The following is a 17875-nucleotide window of genomic DNA, read 5'->3' as shown; positions in this document are numbered from 1 at the left end:
TGAACAAAAATTAAATCATAGGAGCAGTGGAGAAAAGAAAGATGCCCACAAAGGCCCAAACTAGAGAAAGAAGTTAAGCAAAAAAAGGTCTTTCGCAGATTTAAGTTGAATAAAGACTCTGATCACCTGACTTTCTCTTGCCCTGTTTTAGTTCCTAAAGTGAGCCACATCCTGTTGTAGAGTTGAGCATTGGGGGAAGCAAAACAAACAAAAGAGAAAACCAAAATGCTACTACCAGAAGCAATGAATAAACAAAGAAATAAAAAATTGCACAAAAAACAAAGACTGCTAAGAACAAGAGTAAAGGTGTTGAAATGTGAAGTTCATGGTGAGCAAGTGAAAAGAAGACCAATGAGAGGCAATAAGGAAAGTCCAGGTTTGGGAACTCTTGTTCAAGTAGCACCACTAACTTGCCTGGCAATTCTGCATTGCTCTCACAGGAAGGGATATAACAATCTTAATAAGAGACAAATGGTCAACTTTGCAGATCAGATGAGATGTCTGATAGAAAATAAAGGAGAGATTTCAAGGAAGGAAAAAGGAAACATAGCCCTGAGAAATCCCAGTGAAGTTTTTTGGTGAGAAATGAAAGATGAGTTAATAACACCGGATACCAGTCCTATGAAAGGAATGACTGGAGCACAACTGCAGAAGGAACCAGGGTGCCAGGAACATTGGTTTGTGACTCTTTACCAAGACTCAGACTTTGGACAGTACTTTGCCTTAATGTAACCTCAAGAACTTGGATATTCTTAGTTTATTTTCTGTGCTGGTTAATATGTGCATCTCCCTGGAAGGATGTGTAGATGGATAATTAGGAACTTGAATAAGGTCAGGAAATCCAGATTGAGGTTCTTGTGAAGGTACTGGCTTAATGCCCGCTCCAAGGCCCTGCTCCACAAACTTTTAATAGCACTGGATGAACCCAAGATAACTGGGTGTCCTTCTTAACATGCACGATTGTAGGCTTTAGGGGAATTTTAAGTGTATAGAAAATGAAGTAATTCTGTCTCTTGTTAAGTTCCCTAGATCATCATCTAGAACAGATTTCTCCATGATAATGAAATATCTATATGTCAGGGCAATCACTCATGGCCATCCTTGAATTTTTCTCTAAGAAAGTGTAAAAGGGTAATTCCTGATTTTAGTTCTGTTATTTTTCTTGGTGGTGGAAATTTTCCTCCATAAAATTGAATCTCATTTTCCTGTTCTTGTCATTCCTGTAGCTTCTTCATCTTCTCCCACGCAGACTACAGGAACCCAGTCTACCTGCTCACATAAAACAAATGTAACGCACTCACCATGGTGCTCTTCCACAACAGGTAACTTCAGTTTCTTTTCAGAACAGCTGGGAGCTTTTAAATTTTGATAGATATTAGCACATATTCTGAATTAAGACAAGTCTGAATTGAGTGCCAGTACTGATTACTCCAATTAGCTATGCAACTAGAACAAATATCTTACCATCTTTGAATCTGTGTTTACCGTTTTGGAAAATGGATTGAATGTTACTTACTCTTACAAGGATTAACTGAAATAAAAATCTTAGGGCACAGTTAAAATGTAAGTGATAGAGTGGCAATTATGATTATTACTTAGAATGTCTAGAAGTATGTTTAACTGAGTACATAGGAAACTTGTCTGACCTGAAAATATTCACAGGCATATCCATATTTTTCTAAATTAAATGAACCAGCTTTGTTTTCAACTTATTACTTGGCTCACTTCCCTGGACAGAGCCTTAAAAGTATTAAATCCAAAGTAAGCTGGTCCAGACCAAACTAGTCACCTATTTATGTTTCCTCCAGAAACTACACAGAGCCATGAGGCTCCTCTGCTGCCTTGTCGAGCTTTCATTCCATGTGGGCCCTTTGAGATGGGTTGAGGACATGGACACCAGCATCACAGAGGCATGCCCCACTGAGATTCTGCTATTCCACCCCTTAAGTATTCCCTATTCTCCCTAATTTGGGCAGGTCTATATTCTTTGGGATGTAAGATTTGTCTGTCTTTCCTGTGATGGAGAAAGGTAATGCTGAGTCCTGTCATCTTTCCCAGCTAACTCTGTTACCCATAGTGGTAAATTTGGGGAGTGCCACATGTGAACCCCTTTGTAATGCAGCATTGGCTTATGTGTCCTTGCACCTGTGAAGCATCCAAGCAAGGTTAGGCTTTGCAAGACTCCTCATGCATATGACTCATCAAGAGTTGCTAATTTGTAGCAGACACCAAGTATGGCCTTCCTTTTGCCAATCATTCAAGGAAACTCTTAATTGAAAATGAACATGCAGTGGGATTCAGAATGCTGCTGCTGCCGCCAAGTCACTTCAGTCATGTCCAACTCTATGTGACCCCATAGACAGCAACCCACCAGGCTCCACCGTCCCTGGGATTCTACAGGCAAGAACACTGGAGTAGGTTGCCATTTCCTTCTCCAGTGCATGAAAGTGAAAAGAGAAAGTGAAGTTGCTCAGTCGTGTCCAACTCCTAGTGACCCCATGGAGTGCAGCCTTCTAGGCTCCTCCGTCCATGGGATTTTCCAGGCAAGAGTACTGGAGTGGGTTGCCATTGCCTTCTCCAGGGACTCAGAATGGGACCAATTTAAATTGGGATTAGCTAATAGTTACATTTGGTTTTGAAAGTGGAATCCTTGGTGTGAACTCAAAATCAAAAAGAAAGCAGATTAAAATACAGGTAAGAGCAGTTGGAGCAATTGCACCCAACACTTTTAGGCTAAGAGGAAGAACAAAGTAAGAAATGAGAAATTATTCTCTAAAATATGGCACTAAAACCTGGTCAAGTAGACTTGGCAGCATGGAACAGACATTGCAGCAGCTGTGTCCCCACGACTTCTGTGACTGCTGCCGTCTTGACAGCATCTCTGAGGCCCTTCAGGCAAATCCTCATAGTGCCCGAGTCACACTTCAGTGAATTAAAGCCTCACAAAGCAAGCAGTGTTAGTCTGGAAGGAATTTTGGTCACCATATGGCCTGACACCTACCTTTTCAGACAAATGTGCCAATAAACTGTTGTACGTTATCTCACTTAATTCTTTCAGGGCAGGTTTACTTCTTGCCATTGCCAGACTGGGAAGGACCTTTAGTTCTGCTTTGGAGCCAAGCAGCTTCCAGTTCAACTGCCCGCCCATGGCAGATTCAAGTTGCACACCCATGGGCAAGTTGTTTCATTCCTCACTGCAAGTTTGTAAGGAATGAAGGACAGGATATTTGAAAGTCCATTGCATGGTGTCCCCCCACTCCATTGCTCCTATTTTTCTAATATGCTATTAAGCACCTTACATGCATCATCTAATGTGACTACTTTCTGAAACAGGTACTATCAACAGCTTGCAGTTCAAGGTTACCCAAGTTAGAAAATTATACATTTACATGCATACATATGTAATGTACATGTAAAGGACCTTAATCAAGGTCATACTGGTAAGGGACATTGTCAACGCTGAAGTCAAATTTTATCTGACTCAAATCCTTGGTGTTTTAAAACCACCCATTCTGTAGAGTGCTTAATATAGAACAGATACTCAGTAAAGAGAGAATTCTGTATTTGACCTATAGTTGCTTAGGAGGGTCAACAGTATATGTTCTGTGTGACAAAAGAGATATTTCAAAACACTATTAAAATCTGAATATTCAAAACTTTAAGACATAATATGTATATGGATACTACTTAAAACTTTAATATAAAAACACATTATATTACAGGATATTGTTATATTTATGATATATGTTATCTCAGCCCCAAGGCCAACGTAGGATAACTATATACATATACATATAGTATATATATAAATATATACACACTATATACACTATATTTGTCTTGGGGGCTGACGTAATATGTTTTTTATAGCACTTTTGGATCAATATCTGGGCACACTGGCGCATAATGGAGGAGCTGGATGCCACCTGTTTGGGATATCTTAGTGCATTTCACTCATATTTTAAATGTAAAACCAATGTAACATCCATTTTGCACAGGGTAGTTCTGCTCTTTGGTACGCAATGGCTTCTGAGCACTCATTGGCAGTTTCTTAGCTGTTGTGAAAAATCTGACCACCTACCTTAAATGGTAATTTTTAACCTAGCTCTGAGAATGGGCCACTATGACTCCTTGAAATTGTAGGTAAACTTTCTGTGAACCTGCACCTTTTTCCATAGAGACAAAAAAAGGTTTCATTATCTCCGCATGATAAAATGCGGAGAAGGCAATGGCACCCCACTCCAATACTCTTGCTTGGAAAATCCCATGGACGGAGGAGCCTGGAAGGCTGCAGTCCATGGGGTCGCTAAGAGTCGGACACGACTGAGTGACTTCACTTTCCCTTTTCACTTTCATGCATTGGAGAAGGAAATGGCAACCCACTCCAGTGTTCTTGCCTGGAGAATCCCAGGGACGGAGGAGCCTGATGGGCTGCCATCTATGGGGTCACACAGAGTCGGACACAACTGAAGCGACTTAGCATCAGCAGAAGCAGCATGATAAAATGGTTAAGACACACAGGTTGCAGGTTAAATTAATAAAAGTCATTGACTTGGTATAATTCCTGCAATGCCTACAGTATCTGGCCATATGATTATTCAACTTTTCTCATTCATTACCAGATGACAATGTGAATACATTGGTGTTTGCAGTGAAAACTTAATATTTCTTTATAATTCTAATTAATTTTCCTTCTTGTTTAGCAGGTGGGAATCACACTGTGATAAAGTTTCCAAGTGCTGTTTGTTGTAGCATTCAAACTGTAAGCATATTCCTTTCTATTTTTTTATCTGTGTTCACTTGTATGTCTCCCTGGAAGCAAGTTACATTTAGAGATTATTATTTGTAAAGCTAGACTAGTCCACAGATTGATTCTTTGTAATCCATAAAACAAAGGAAGAAATGAATCTGACTCTTAAATAGGGATACTTTGTGTTCAGTCACTGGGTCATGTCTGACTCTTTGCAACCCTATGGACTATAACTTTCCAGGCTCCTCTGTCAATAGGATTATTCAGGCAAGAATACCGGAGTGGGTTGCCATTTCCTCCTCGAGGGGATTTTTCTGACCCAGAGATTAAACCCGCATCTTTTGAGTCTCCCGCACTGGCAGGCAGGTTCTTTAGCACTGATCCACCTGGGAAGCCCAGAGATGCTTTAATTAATTTAAAAAGTTTTATATAGATGCACTAGTTTGTTAGAAACACCTGAAAAATGGTGTGCTCTACACACACACACACACGACACAAACACGTATACACACCCACTACAGACTTTCTCCTGGCCAGAAAATTGGGGAAAAAAGAATGAATTAATTCAAGGATAGTGAGTAACATTACTACCAAGGAAGACTGTGATCCTTGTTAGAGAAATAACATGCCCTGAAGTGATGTGGTGGAATGGGAGCAATCCCAACCCAAAATTTTATGCCAGTGAAAGTGTGCTTGCTTAAATATATGCCCCTAAAATCTTTTTCCAAGTTAATTGTCCTTCTAGAGAGAAATTTTGAGGCCACTGCTAAGTCTTTCTATGTATAATCCTCCCCGTATGATGACTTATTCAGGTCCTAAGGTCTTGAACAACTTTGTGATTCTGTAGGATGTTCTCATACATTTTCACAGTTAGCTTGAGAGAAAAATCTAAGGAGTTCTAGTCTCATGAAGTTCATCAAAGCCTCATCTTTGAAGAATTCTTTGAAGAATTTATTAATAGGTTGTTTTCTTTTGGCTCCCTTGGGTGAAACAACTTTCCTTTTATTGTGTGCAAATAACTCTTAGAAGCAATAAACAAAAAGAGTTTAGGTATGAAGTAATCCTGATCATAAGTGGTGAGTAATTGCAGCATGGCCATTGTAAAAGTCCAGCTCAAGAAAATGGGGTTATTTAGTATGAGGTCAAATGGCCTATGCTGCATACCTTAGTGACAATGCGAACACCACCACAAGATTTTAATCACTTTCACGGTATGGGCACTGACTGATCTGATGGATATGGACAGAATTTGTTTATGCCTGTTAAATAGCAGAACTGCCACCATGTAAGTGACTGTTGTATTGTTACATAGTCAGATTATGCTGGATTTAAAAAAGAAACAAATATACTAAATTATGAGATTGTTTCTACCTGCCAGACAGGTATGTGTAGCAGAAAGTAAAAGCTATATCTGGGCTTCCCTGGTGGCTCAGTGGTAAAGAATCCATCTGCCAATGTGGGAGACATGGGTTTGATGTGGGAAGATGTGCTGGAGAAGGAAAAGGCAACCCACTCCAGTATTCTTGCCTGGGAAATCCCTTGGACAGAAGAGCCTGGCAGGTATACTCCATGAGGTTGCAAAAGAGTTGGACTCGACTTAGTAACTAAACCACAACAACAACCAACAAGCAATATAGAAGCAAGTTCACAATAGGCTGTAGCAAAATCATGGGCTTTTTGGTGTCTTGACTTGAAGGTGTTGCAGTGTCTCCCAGGTGTCCTGAAAACCACACAGCATATATTCTGTCCCAGTACTAAATCAGTTTCCTGAACTCTACCTTAAGGAGAGAACTGAGCAAATATGTGAAGATGTATGAGAAAAGATGTTCATTGCTGCTATTTATAATCATGGAATGTTATAAACAACCTAAATATTCAATAATGAGATTAATTACTTAGTCAATTAAGCATGCCCTCTTAGGCCCATTAACAATGTTGTCACCGCAGTGTATTTACTGACATGAGAAAATAGTATCAATTGTTAAGTGAAAAAACTAACTTTTAAAATAGTGTAGGGTTCTTTGACGGTCCAGTGGTTAAGACTGCACACTTTTTATATAGACGTCACAGGATTGATCCCTGGTTGGGGTACTTAAATCCCACATGCTGTGTGATATGGCCAAATATATATATATACACAAAAATAAATGAAATTCTGTATATGCTGTAGTATATATTGAATATGGTCACTGTTTCTGTTAGTAGAAATATTGGAGAAATAAAATTCTAGAGGAGTATATTTAATGAAAAATGGTGATAGTGCCTTTTCTGGATGTTGGAATTATGATTGATTTTTGTTTTTCTCTCTGAGCCGCATATTCTAAAATGAGCCTGAAAAGTTTATGTAACATATTTTTTTAAAATGAAGCAAAGCCTGCTTCCTGTCATCCCATATTCCATCCAACCACTTTACCGCCAACAAGTAAGGTGATAACACAGCTTTTTCCTCCCAAGACACTGGCTATTCCCCCCTTTAAGCAAGGATAGCTCAGAGGCTAAGTCACCCTCCTCTGTATTCCTCATTTTGTTCATCAGGAACTACATAATGTACCTTTCCCAAGAACCTTATTTAATCTGCTAATGACAGAGAAACAGAGGTTCAAAGGGGTTAAATAGCTTTAGCAACTAAGTAAAAGTTAAGCTTAAACTCTAACGCAGGGAGAGACTTCGGACTTAATCTTTTTCTCTGGTCTTCCACTCTTCTTCTGTTAAGATACCTTCCCTGCAGGACATCTTTAGGATTAGGATTAAGTTATATAAAGGGTCGAACATGATGCCTGGTGTATTTTGGGGTTTACCACAAGAGGTGATTCCTTATAAGCCACACCAGGAGGCTGAAATAAAACTGTATTTTTTCCAGTTGTGCAGAATTTTAATTGCTAAGCAGCACCATGTATATGAGCAGCTACTTCAAGTCTACTTATAAAGAAATATATAGAATCTTGAATTCTAGGTTAAAAAAAAAAGAATTCTCTAACAAAAGGCCAAATTCAATAACTGAGCACATAAATGTAATACCACCATATTAACTTATATATGAACAAAAATTGTTTTCTTTTCTAATATCATAAGAGGATTATATATGAAAATACCTTATTAATTTTTAAAAATATGTGTAATTTACATATAGTAAAGCAGACTCATTTGAAGATTATAGTTTGAATTTTGTCAAATGTATACACATCTGTAAATACTACACCAAGAAAGATATACAACATTTCTACCATTTCCAAATACATTTTGAATTTTAAATTGTCTTAGAATTTCCCCATATGGTTATAAATTCAGATCATTTGGTCTCACCCCTCATGATCCAGAACTAACCAAATATTAATAAAGATAAATGTGTCTGGGTACATCACTTTCAGAAATGTTTTCTATCCATAATTCTAACAAGATTTTTTTTTTTTTTTATCTGCTGATGTTTCATTAACCTGTGATGCTGGCACATGATCCATGGATGATCGCCAACAAGGGAATCTACATTGGAATCTCTGTTATTGTCGTGGTATTATTGCTCATGCTTTTGGTATTCATGATTAGCAAAAGTAAGTCACTCAGGACTGTGCCTACAGGGGTATTTTTGAGATAAGCTGCTTGTAGTCCTACATCTCACATGATTTCAATTTCACACAACTTACTTGATTATTTCCTTGTTCCTTTTTAATCTTAAAACTATTTTCCCATAAAGAGAAACATTATATTTGAATTCTCCATAGAAGAAATTAAATATGGAGAGTTAGCACTGGTTGGGTAGAGTTGGGATTTGGAAGTCAATAAACCAGTATAATATATAAGATCTTTTCACTCCTCTTTTTCTCATTCTCTCTAGAACCAACTTCTGTCCTTATAGGAGGTAAAATTGTTGAGGGTTTTACAGCACCCACTTAACAGAAGAAGCTCATGAGACTTTGGGAGAGTACATGATTTCAGAGCCAGGAGGAGAGCAAAGGATTTCACAAGAGTCCTCCGGTGCCTCCTGGTCTCCTTCCACCAGTTGTGTGTGTGTGTGTATAAAACCTGTCATCTATGAGAGAAAACAATGACCCATTTTTATTACACTGAAATATGATCATATTAAAGTAAGCTAGGGCATATGGATGAATATACTAATCATAATAAACACAAGATACTTTACACCAAGGGGCTTATTTGACTCCTAGAGATTCAAGAAAAGTTAACCTGGAGTTATAAGAGAATGGTCCAGATTGATTTGTTTCTCCTTCTGTTTTAAAACATTCTTTCTGTTAAGTTAACTTTTTTAGGCTCTGATGTCCATATAGATTTTGTTCATATTAAAGTAATAACAGAAATAATATGCTTGTTTGATTAAAAAAAGAAATCTCATGAACTCTTTGGTTTACAAGCTTAATTTTCTCTTCATTTTCCCACAATTTAGGATCTCTTTGCCTGGGTAACAAGATGAGGCTACTATGGTAAGATTGAAAGATTTTTTGTCAATGCTTTTTGATATTCTTACTCTGATAAAAATGTGGAAAATTTCTTTGTTCCTATCCTCTTTTTCTTTTGAGCTCTCCATTTTATACTCTAGGATTCTGAAAAATCTAGTTTATTGAGCACCTCCACAGCTGTCCGACCTTCCAGTAATGATTTTAGCATCTCTGTTTCCCTGAAATTGTGCCAGAATTGCTACAGAAAAGCACTTCTCACCGTACCTGTTAAAACAAGAGACTACATTGCATTTTGTTTGATGCACCATTTGAATGAGTTGTTTGGTTTGTTATTTGACTTCATTCAGTGCTTTGTTTATTGAATTCTTATTATATTCTCTGAAGAGATGAGAAGAATAGACAGAAACATATAAATGAATAAGCAGGGAACTTACAGAACTTCCAGAGAAATACCATGGGGAATACAGAGACAGACAAGAGACTATGTGAGTGAGCCCCAAGGGAGCAGAAGGCAGCTCTGCAAAGATCTGGAGGAGGACAGCTCCAGGCTGAAGATGCACAAAGGCAGCGGCCTCCAATCCTCCATAGTTCGCAGCCTTGCCCTTTGTTCCACACCCAGCCTGCTCTGCTCTGCTAATTACATTAGCTGTGTGGCCTCATAGGCATTTGAATTTACAGTTGTGCAAATCTATCCCTCTGGCCAATGAAAAGTTAAATCCTCTTTGTATACATCCCTGTAGTCATTTTCCCAAACACCTGTAAAGGTGGGAACCCACTACCTACTTCCAAATCCAAATAGCCTGCTACGTCTGGTCCAGTTTAGGCTTTAAGCAAGGTCTTTCTTTGATAAAATCCATCCCTCTTAGGCTGCCATCCATTACTCCTAGTTTTCCTTCTTTGGATGTTTGTACACAGCCTTCCTTATGTATGAGTTAATCACATGATCCAGTCCACAGAACATGCCTTGAACAGTCCCCAGCATATTGCAAGTGTTCCATAAATGCTGACTTTTTATTGCAGGCATGCCCTTCACAGCAATAAACCTGTGAGACAGGCACTTGTATTAATGTCAGGTTTCAAATTGGAAAACAAGTTTAGAGATGTTAAGTGGCATCCAAGGTCACATCACACAGCAGGTAGAAGGTTCCATCTTAGGTCTTTTAGAGTCCAAAACCCAGACTTTTAGGAGTTTTTGACTATCTGCTTCCAAGAATGGAAGAAAAGAATACTCCCTATGGACCTAAAAGTATGAAAAATAGCATCCTCTTAGTTCATTTTTGTCCTTTCACTGTTAAGGTTTTTTTTAAGGTTCACTTTTTATCTCATAATTAGAAAAGAAAATATTTATTGCAGAAAATAATATATAATATAGACAAGCAACACAAAACAAAAAGGAAAATTTCCTAATAATTTTATTTTTGGAGGAGCTATATCACCTTGACTTATTTTGAGCTACCAACACTTCAACTGCTTCCACAAATGTATAAGTAATTCATTTAAAGATCAGAGTTTAATGAAAATTCAGTGCCTTACATATTATTTCTGGGAAGGCTTAGGTAATTAAAATTGTGACTATATATACATCCTAAAAATGCAGCAATATCAAAACTCCACAAATGACCTTTTCATATACTTGATATGTGAGTGTACATGTTACAAAATCAAGTAACCCATGACTTTCTAATTTTCCACGTAAGACATGGTAAGATTTTTGACTCCATGATCCAGTGCAGATTTATGTGGAACAGTACTGTTTTATTATATCCAGTAGCTCTAATATTTTGTATACTTAGATATATATATTCACCTTAAGTACAAGATATAGACGACTAAATAGATTTAATTTAACCCTCACTAGTCTCAGTCCGCAGTTGGAAAAACACCAGCCAAACCAGTTCCTGACCATCTTTGAGAATGTGCATCCTAGTTTAATACTTTAATTTGAGGCCTGATACTAGTCTTCTTAGATTTTTCATTTTTTTATTCTGTTATATGAGTCTCTTGACAGATACCAATTTCAGGGTGTTTTTTTTTTTTTTTTTAATTTTAATGACTGCTGAGGTTTTCCACCTCATTATTAAGACTTTCCTGCAACTTCATATTCACAACTCTGAAAGCTTTCATTCCATAGGCTGTGGAATTGGCATCTGGGAAATGCAAATACCTAGTCTTGCCTGAACATAAACAACTGTGCAGCTCATGCTTGAGAAGTGGTGCTTTTCTCTTACTTGTGTTATTCTTTCTGCAGTATGATTCCATTGAAAGATTCTCACATTGGAGCTTTGAAAAATGCAGCCATGAAGCCTGTCCGAGCAGAAGACAACATCTACGTTATGGATGAAGCTCTCTAAGTCACGGGTTGAGATCTGGTGGCCTTCTAAGGTCTTATGTCCTTCACTGTAGAAGACAGTGACCAGATATCACCATGTCAGAGTCCTTTCAAGCAGCAGGGCAGTTTTTTGGTCAGTTTCCCATGGCATTCCAAGGAGTCAGGGATATTGGGTAGAGTGAGTCTAGCTCATCTGTGCACAGTCAACCTCTGTCACACAGTCCTAATTTTTTATACTAAAAGTGGCTCAATCTTTCTGGTCATTGGAGATCCCTCTCCAAAACATGAAATGTACTCTTTAGAACTGTACATTCTCTTTAGACCCTATGAATCCTGTTATCCCATCAAGAATTCTCATTGAGAAGACAGATAACACACTTTTACCTTGGTTAATAAACTGTCAAGAAATGAATACAGCTTAAAATCAGCAAACCCAGCTTGGGACTAAAGGACTTAACATGAAAGCATCTCATGATTCTTTTTTCTATTTAAGTGACTCCAAATGTTAGATTCCTGAGGACCTCAAGGGTTTCAAATCATGGGATTGTACTGATTTTTATTTACCCATTGGGAAAATAGAAGTGAGTGTGATTTTGCCATTATAGGTAGATCTTGTTTCTCAGGGATCTGGAAATAGAAGGCATTAAGTGCTTTCCCTGGGACCAGAATGGTATTTTAGCAGTTAGAAGAAGATAAGGAAGTGAGTGGTCCACGGAGACACCAGGGGAAGAAACTCCATTGCCATGTGATTTACGCTGTTTCTGCTACATTGGTACTACAGTTCTAGGTGTTTATGTAGACAACTGGCAGGCTCTGATGGAATCTTAAGAATGTGGCAGGGCAGAAATAAATATAAGGGAAAAGGAGAGGGGCAGAGTAGCAAAAAAGGCTTTCTGCCTTAGAAAAGTGAGTTTGCAAATATAGTAGTGTTGTTTGAGAGTGTTAACCAGTTTCCACCAAAAGGCTAAATTGTCCTCAGACCACTTTTATTCTTAAAATTCTTTTGGAAGGATAAGGGGTCTTTTCTGTATTGAATCAATTCCCATGTTGTATCTTTTTCACATCTCAATTAAATTTTTGTTTTTTCCAGAAAAGTTAGCTGAAGACTAAAAGTAAGGATATTTTAGTCACTATGAAGCATTTCTACATGAACAGTTAAGAAGGCTGGAAAAGAACTTCGCTTTGAATAAACCCTGACATAACTCATGCTTGAGTTATTTAGGGGGTGTTCAGAGTTACTGACACCAAAGTGGTCCATGAGGGCTGGATGGTTGTTTTTGAAGGCAATGGCTTTCACACTTCTGTGGAATTCTCAGAAATTAATATGACTCTGAATAAACATTGTTTGGGCAAAGAAGATTGATAAACATTGTATACTAGCTTTCACAAATGGGACAGGACTGATAGAGTTTAAAAAATTATGTTCCAACTATGATGTTTGTTTCTTTAATTCAAGAGAATATGCATAACCATAGAGATCTGAAACTGATGCCCCAAATTGTAACTTGTCAGGAAAGCCCTAGCAACAGTGGGTGACATCCCTATGCGGCCAGGGCCCTGTTAGATGCTCAGCATCCCTCAGCCGTTGCCCTACCTACAGCCTCATGTTTGCACCCGCTTTGTGTCTTGTGGACCTTTGAATTTACGATTCATGCTCTATTCTCCCTTTCCTTTCTGGAGTTTTATGATGGCACTTTACGGGTTTGGAAATCTTCTTAGTGTTGTTTAATCCAGCATTTCCAAAATTTGTTTGAAACCCCTGAGCACAGTGACTCCGGGCATACCCAGTAGCGTTCTGTGGAACAAGACCTGGGGCGTGGGAGAAAGCAGGTGGTACTCAGAATTAGAGACAGAACTTGAGTTCTAATCCTAACTCACACCAGTAATATTTGGGTGACATTATGGTAAATCCTTCCTTATGCCTAAATTTTTAATATATTTTTAAACGAAGTGTAGTTGATTTACAATGTTGTGCTGATTTTTTTTTTACACATATTAGAATTATTTCCACACACACATTGGTGTTCAGTGGTAATTCCAATGACATTTCTTTTTGGGAGAAAGATAAAAGTGAAAAACACTACAGAAATGCAAAGTTTTGTGTGTGTTTGTGTGAAGTCTGTAGTGATAGGAAGGAGATCTACGATCAGTGTTCAGAAAATAATTTCAATGGTGTTGCAAATCTCTTGGTATATGGTCCCTTTTTATTATTTTTTGAATTACATTTCTCTTTTGGAAAAGTCTATACTGGGTAATTTGGCTATTATCTTATACTGTAGAAAAATTTTTTTATAACTAAGGGGAAGAATGATTTATAAGGAGGGAAAGGGGGTATTTAGTTAATACTAAATTATTTTCTGTATATATACCAATCATATAGAAAATATTGACTTGCTTTTGATCTTTTGAGATGATGAGCTTACATTTTATACAGTTGATCTTGGGGCACTAGGAAACTGGTATATTAATAATTAAAATCATATATTTGAACTTAGAAAATTTTGTGCATCTTTAAAAAGTAGATAAATCAAGCTTTCACTAATGGCTATGAAGATAATTTTATGAGTACATGAAAGTGTGAGAGACTCCTCATTATGACTTTCATTCATATGTACACTCGTTAATTAAACACACTTTTGTTTTCATTTTGGAAACTGACTTGTTTTCTTATTTTCATCATTTACTTGAGGCCAGGCATCTTCAACTCCCTGTGAAGCTCTGGGCTTCACAGGACAAGGGCAAGTGGGACCAGAGTTGAGAGTCAAGGTGCCTGAACTCCTTTAGGTGCTGGGGATGGAGCAGGGAACAACCCTGACCTCCAGTTCCCAAGAAACTCCATTCAGTAGGAGGGAAACTGCAGCATGCTCAGTTCTGGTGCCAACGATGCTAAGGGAAGAACAGGTACACTGACCGAGCGGAACTCTTCAAACATGGCATTTGGGGCCAGCTAACCATTTGTGGGGGATTGCCAATTGCCTGGAGAATCCCAGGGATGGCGGAGCCTGGTGGGCTGCCATCTATGGGATTGCACAGAGTCGGACATGACTGAAGTGACTTAGCAGCAGCAGCAGCAGCAGCAGCAGCCAAGTGGTGCTAGTGGTGAAAAATCTGCCTGCCAATGCAAGAGATTCAAGAGACATGGATTCAGTCCCTGGGTTGGGAAGATCCCCTGGAGTAGGTAATGGCAACCCATTACAGTATTCTTGCCTGGAAAATTCTACGGACGGAGGTGCCTGGCGAGCTACAGTCCATGGGGCCACAGAGAGTCAGACACAACTGAGCGACTAAGCACGCACACACACACACAACCCATAGTGGGAGGGCTGTACTGTGCACATTGGACTATTGTTAGCACTCCTGACCTCCACCCACTAGGGGGCACTCGTGTCCCCCAGGTAGTGACAACTGCAAACGTCTGCAGACCTTCCCAACGTCTCCTGTGAGGCAGTGTCACCCTTGGTTAAAAAATGCTGGACAGAGGATGCCTGGAGGGTGTGGGGGTGTGGGAAACTGGTGTAGCTTTAGCTGGGTTGGTCAGGAGCTGCCTCTCAGAAAGTAGGGACTTTGAGTGAAACCCAAGGAATGTGTAGCTGGCTGCTGAGGGAAGAAATCCAGCAAGTGCAAAGGTGCTGAGGTAGGAAGAGCTTGTTTATTCAGAGGGAGAAAGTGAGGTGCGTTCTAGTGTGGCTGAGGCAGAGTAAATGAGGAAGATTGAAAAGAAATGAAGCTGGAGAATCGTGTGCCATTTCAGGCGCTGATGCAAAGGGCTGTATGAATGTATCTGTTTGAGGAGAACCCCATTCATGGAAATCAAAGCCTTTTGCTGTCAAGAGTTAAACCTGCAGATTACATTTTAACATTTATTAACCTGCTTGGTGATACTGTTCTAAGTTCAGATATAAAAATCCAGTTTGGTTGGGGTGACAGGAGAGGGTACCTAGGGTAAGGAAGGGGGTGGATCCTGGCATCAAGGGGCTTTTCAAAGCACTGTGTGAGGGTGCCCAGGCCCAGGAAGGAGGCTCCTGAAAGAAGAGGGCCAAAGTTTGAATCACATGGGCCTGAAAGCAGCTGAACTCATTCTTTCTAGACTTACAGCTTGGAATCCGTGGAATGGAGCCGTTGCTGCCTTCAGCTAGTCCACGATTTTTAAAATAGTTATGTGTTCTAAAAAATAAATAAATAAATAAAATAGTTATGTGTTCTAATGTACATTTTTAGAAAATAATGCATCAAAACTATAATTTAGTGGACATTTTTTAGGATGACTAAAATTTTAAAGTTAACCTAAAACTACTTGAGTGAACAATGGCGAAAGGACAGTGTGAGTATGGCAAAGGTTATGCAAATGTCTGAAGCCAGAGAGGCAATGAGTTAGATGAGGTGTCCCTACCTCCTGGGCTGTGAACCAGTTTGGTCCAAGGCCTCTTAGGAACAGGGCCACAGAGCAGGAGATGAGAGAGAAAAACTTCATCTGCTACTCCCCATTACTCCCCATAGATCGCATTACAGCATGAACAATCCTTCCCACCCCATCCCTGGAAAATTTGTCTTCTAGGAAACAGGACCCTGGTGCCAAAACGGTTGGGGATTGCTAAGTTAGATCAACCGGGAACTCATTAGAATACAGATTCCCAGGCTCTGCTCCTAGAGATTCTGATTCAGTAAGAAAGGAATTTATTTCATGTTTGTTTAAATTACAGAAGGTGACTTTAGAAGTAAAAGTTTGACAGCAAAGGGTCTGAAAGAAAAGCTTTCTTTAGCAATGCATCTCCTTTCCCCCTTTTTCTCTTCTTTTCCCAAACTAGAAAATTCTTAACATGCATGGGCCCTGTTGAAAAGAACTTCAGTAGTAGAGTGGGTGTAGAGCTGATGACAGGGAAGGAGCCAGTTCAGTAACCAACCACAATGACAGCGATAAAAATAATCACATTCCTCTCCCAAAGAGTCTTCTCAAATTGAGTCTTCTCAATCCCCAACCTTTTTGGCACCAGGGTCCTGTTTCCTGGAAGACAAATTTTTCAGGGTTGGGGTGGGAAGGATTGTTCATGCACAAACTGTCTTTGTACAGTTGTATGTACTAAACTTATTCCTCTTGAGTTCCCACAAAGAGTAACTCTTCTCAAAGCCTCTTTGCTAGAAAAGCCAATAGAACTGGAAAGTCAGTAGAGGAGATTAATTTACACTTAAAATTATTTTTTCATTTCCACTCTTTCATTTTCTAAAAGGAATGTTTTCAGAGCCCTTAGGTAGAAGGAAATTTAGTTATCATTTAGTACAGTCTCGTCACTTTATGGATGAGAAAGTAGGTGGAGAATATACTGTGTAGGTTTCATTCTAATCTTTGTTTTCTTTTTTGCTCTTGAGTTTAGATTGTTCCTTCTTGTATTATATAACTGTTCTTAAAAGGGTTGTTGCCTTAATAACTCTGACTCACAATGACTTTCCTGGGGTTTTTCTAACAGAAACGTATCTTCTTTCTTAAAGACATGAGGTTCAAACCCATCAGGATTATTTCTATTTGAGAAATGAACTGTTCAACTCCCCTCACTTCATCCACTGCATATTCCTGTAATTTTCCTCTTTTTTGTATCACTCTTCCTGTTATAGAGGAAGAAATAGCCCTACTTCTACAGAGGCAAATTTTTCACTTGTGTTCCTTTCCGCATTTTGCTTCATAAATTTTAAAACATTAATCTATGTTAACTGAGTACAAAAGAGAAAGTACCAAGGATTCCCTGGCAATCAAGTGGTTAGAATTCAGTGCCTTTGGCATGCTGGCCGGGATTCAATCCATGTTGGGAAAAGATGACCCTGTAAGACAATCAGCAAGGCCAAAAAAAAAAAAAATTAGCTAAGATGTGAACAGCAATTGCTAGCAATAATTGTCTAGAAAATATATGATATAAATTACATTAGCTATAGGAAGGTGGTGCTAGAGGTAAAGAATCCACCTGACAATGCAGGAGACTCCAGAAACATGGATTCAATCCGTGAGCCAGAAAATGGCAACACACTCCAGTATCACTGCCTGGAAAATTCTATGCAGAGAGGAGCCTGGTAGGCTACAGTCTGTGGGGCCACAAGAGTCAGACACAAATAAGCATCTGAGCACAGAGGAAGTATAAGGTAGTAATTAACCTAATTAAGGTTAAAATTACTCTCTTAGCAACTTTCAGATATATGATACAATACTGTGAACCTTTGTCACCATGTTGTACATTATATCCTCAGAACTGATTTATCTTACACCTGAAGTTTGGATCATCTGACCGCCTTTACCCATTTTGCACCCCCATCTTAACAGGATCTTTTTAAGTACTCAACAATTGAATCTAGAATTTTCATGAAAGCTTAAAATATAAAATAGTTTTAAACTTTTTAAAA

At 38.8% G+C, this 17875-nt stretch overlaps 1 protein-coding gene across 1 annotated transcript in view; it reads left to right on the top strand.

The window, feature by feature from the left end:
* Nucleotides 1-12553, top strand: part of LOC147369761 (uncharacterized) — a 29703-nt gene extending 17150 nt beyond the window's left edge. Inside the window, exons 5-9 of the mRNA XM_086412632.1 lie at nucleotides 1227-1322; nucleotides 4704-4762; nucleotides 8226-8298; nucleotides 9150-9186; nucleotides 11411-12553. Coding sequence (XP_086268758.1) covers nucleotides 1227-1322; nucleotides 4704-4762; nucleotides 8226-8298; nucleotides 9150-9186; nucleotides 11411-11513 — 368 coding nt within the window. The 3' untranslated portion in view covers nucleotides 11514-12553. The remainder of the gene's footprint in view (nucleotides 1-1226; nucleotides 1323-4703; nucleotides 4763-8225; nucleotides 8299-9149; nucleotides 9187-11410) is intronic.
* The last annotated feature ends 5322 nt before the right edge of the window (nucleotides 12554-17875 follow it).

Source organism: Bos grunniens, chromosome 7 (assembly GCF_055505025.1).
Source record: "Bos grunniens cultivar Pamir isolate PY7600 chromosome 7, Bosgru_T2T1.0, whole genome shotgun sequence".
In the NCBI taxonomy this organism is placed as follows: domain Eukaryota; kingdom Metazoa; phylum Chordata; class Mammalia; order Artiodactyla; family Bovidae; genus Bos; species Bos grunniens.
This window is presented reverse-complemented; position numbering and strand designations above follow the sequence as displayed.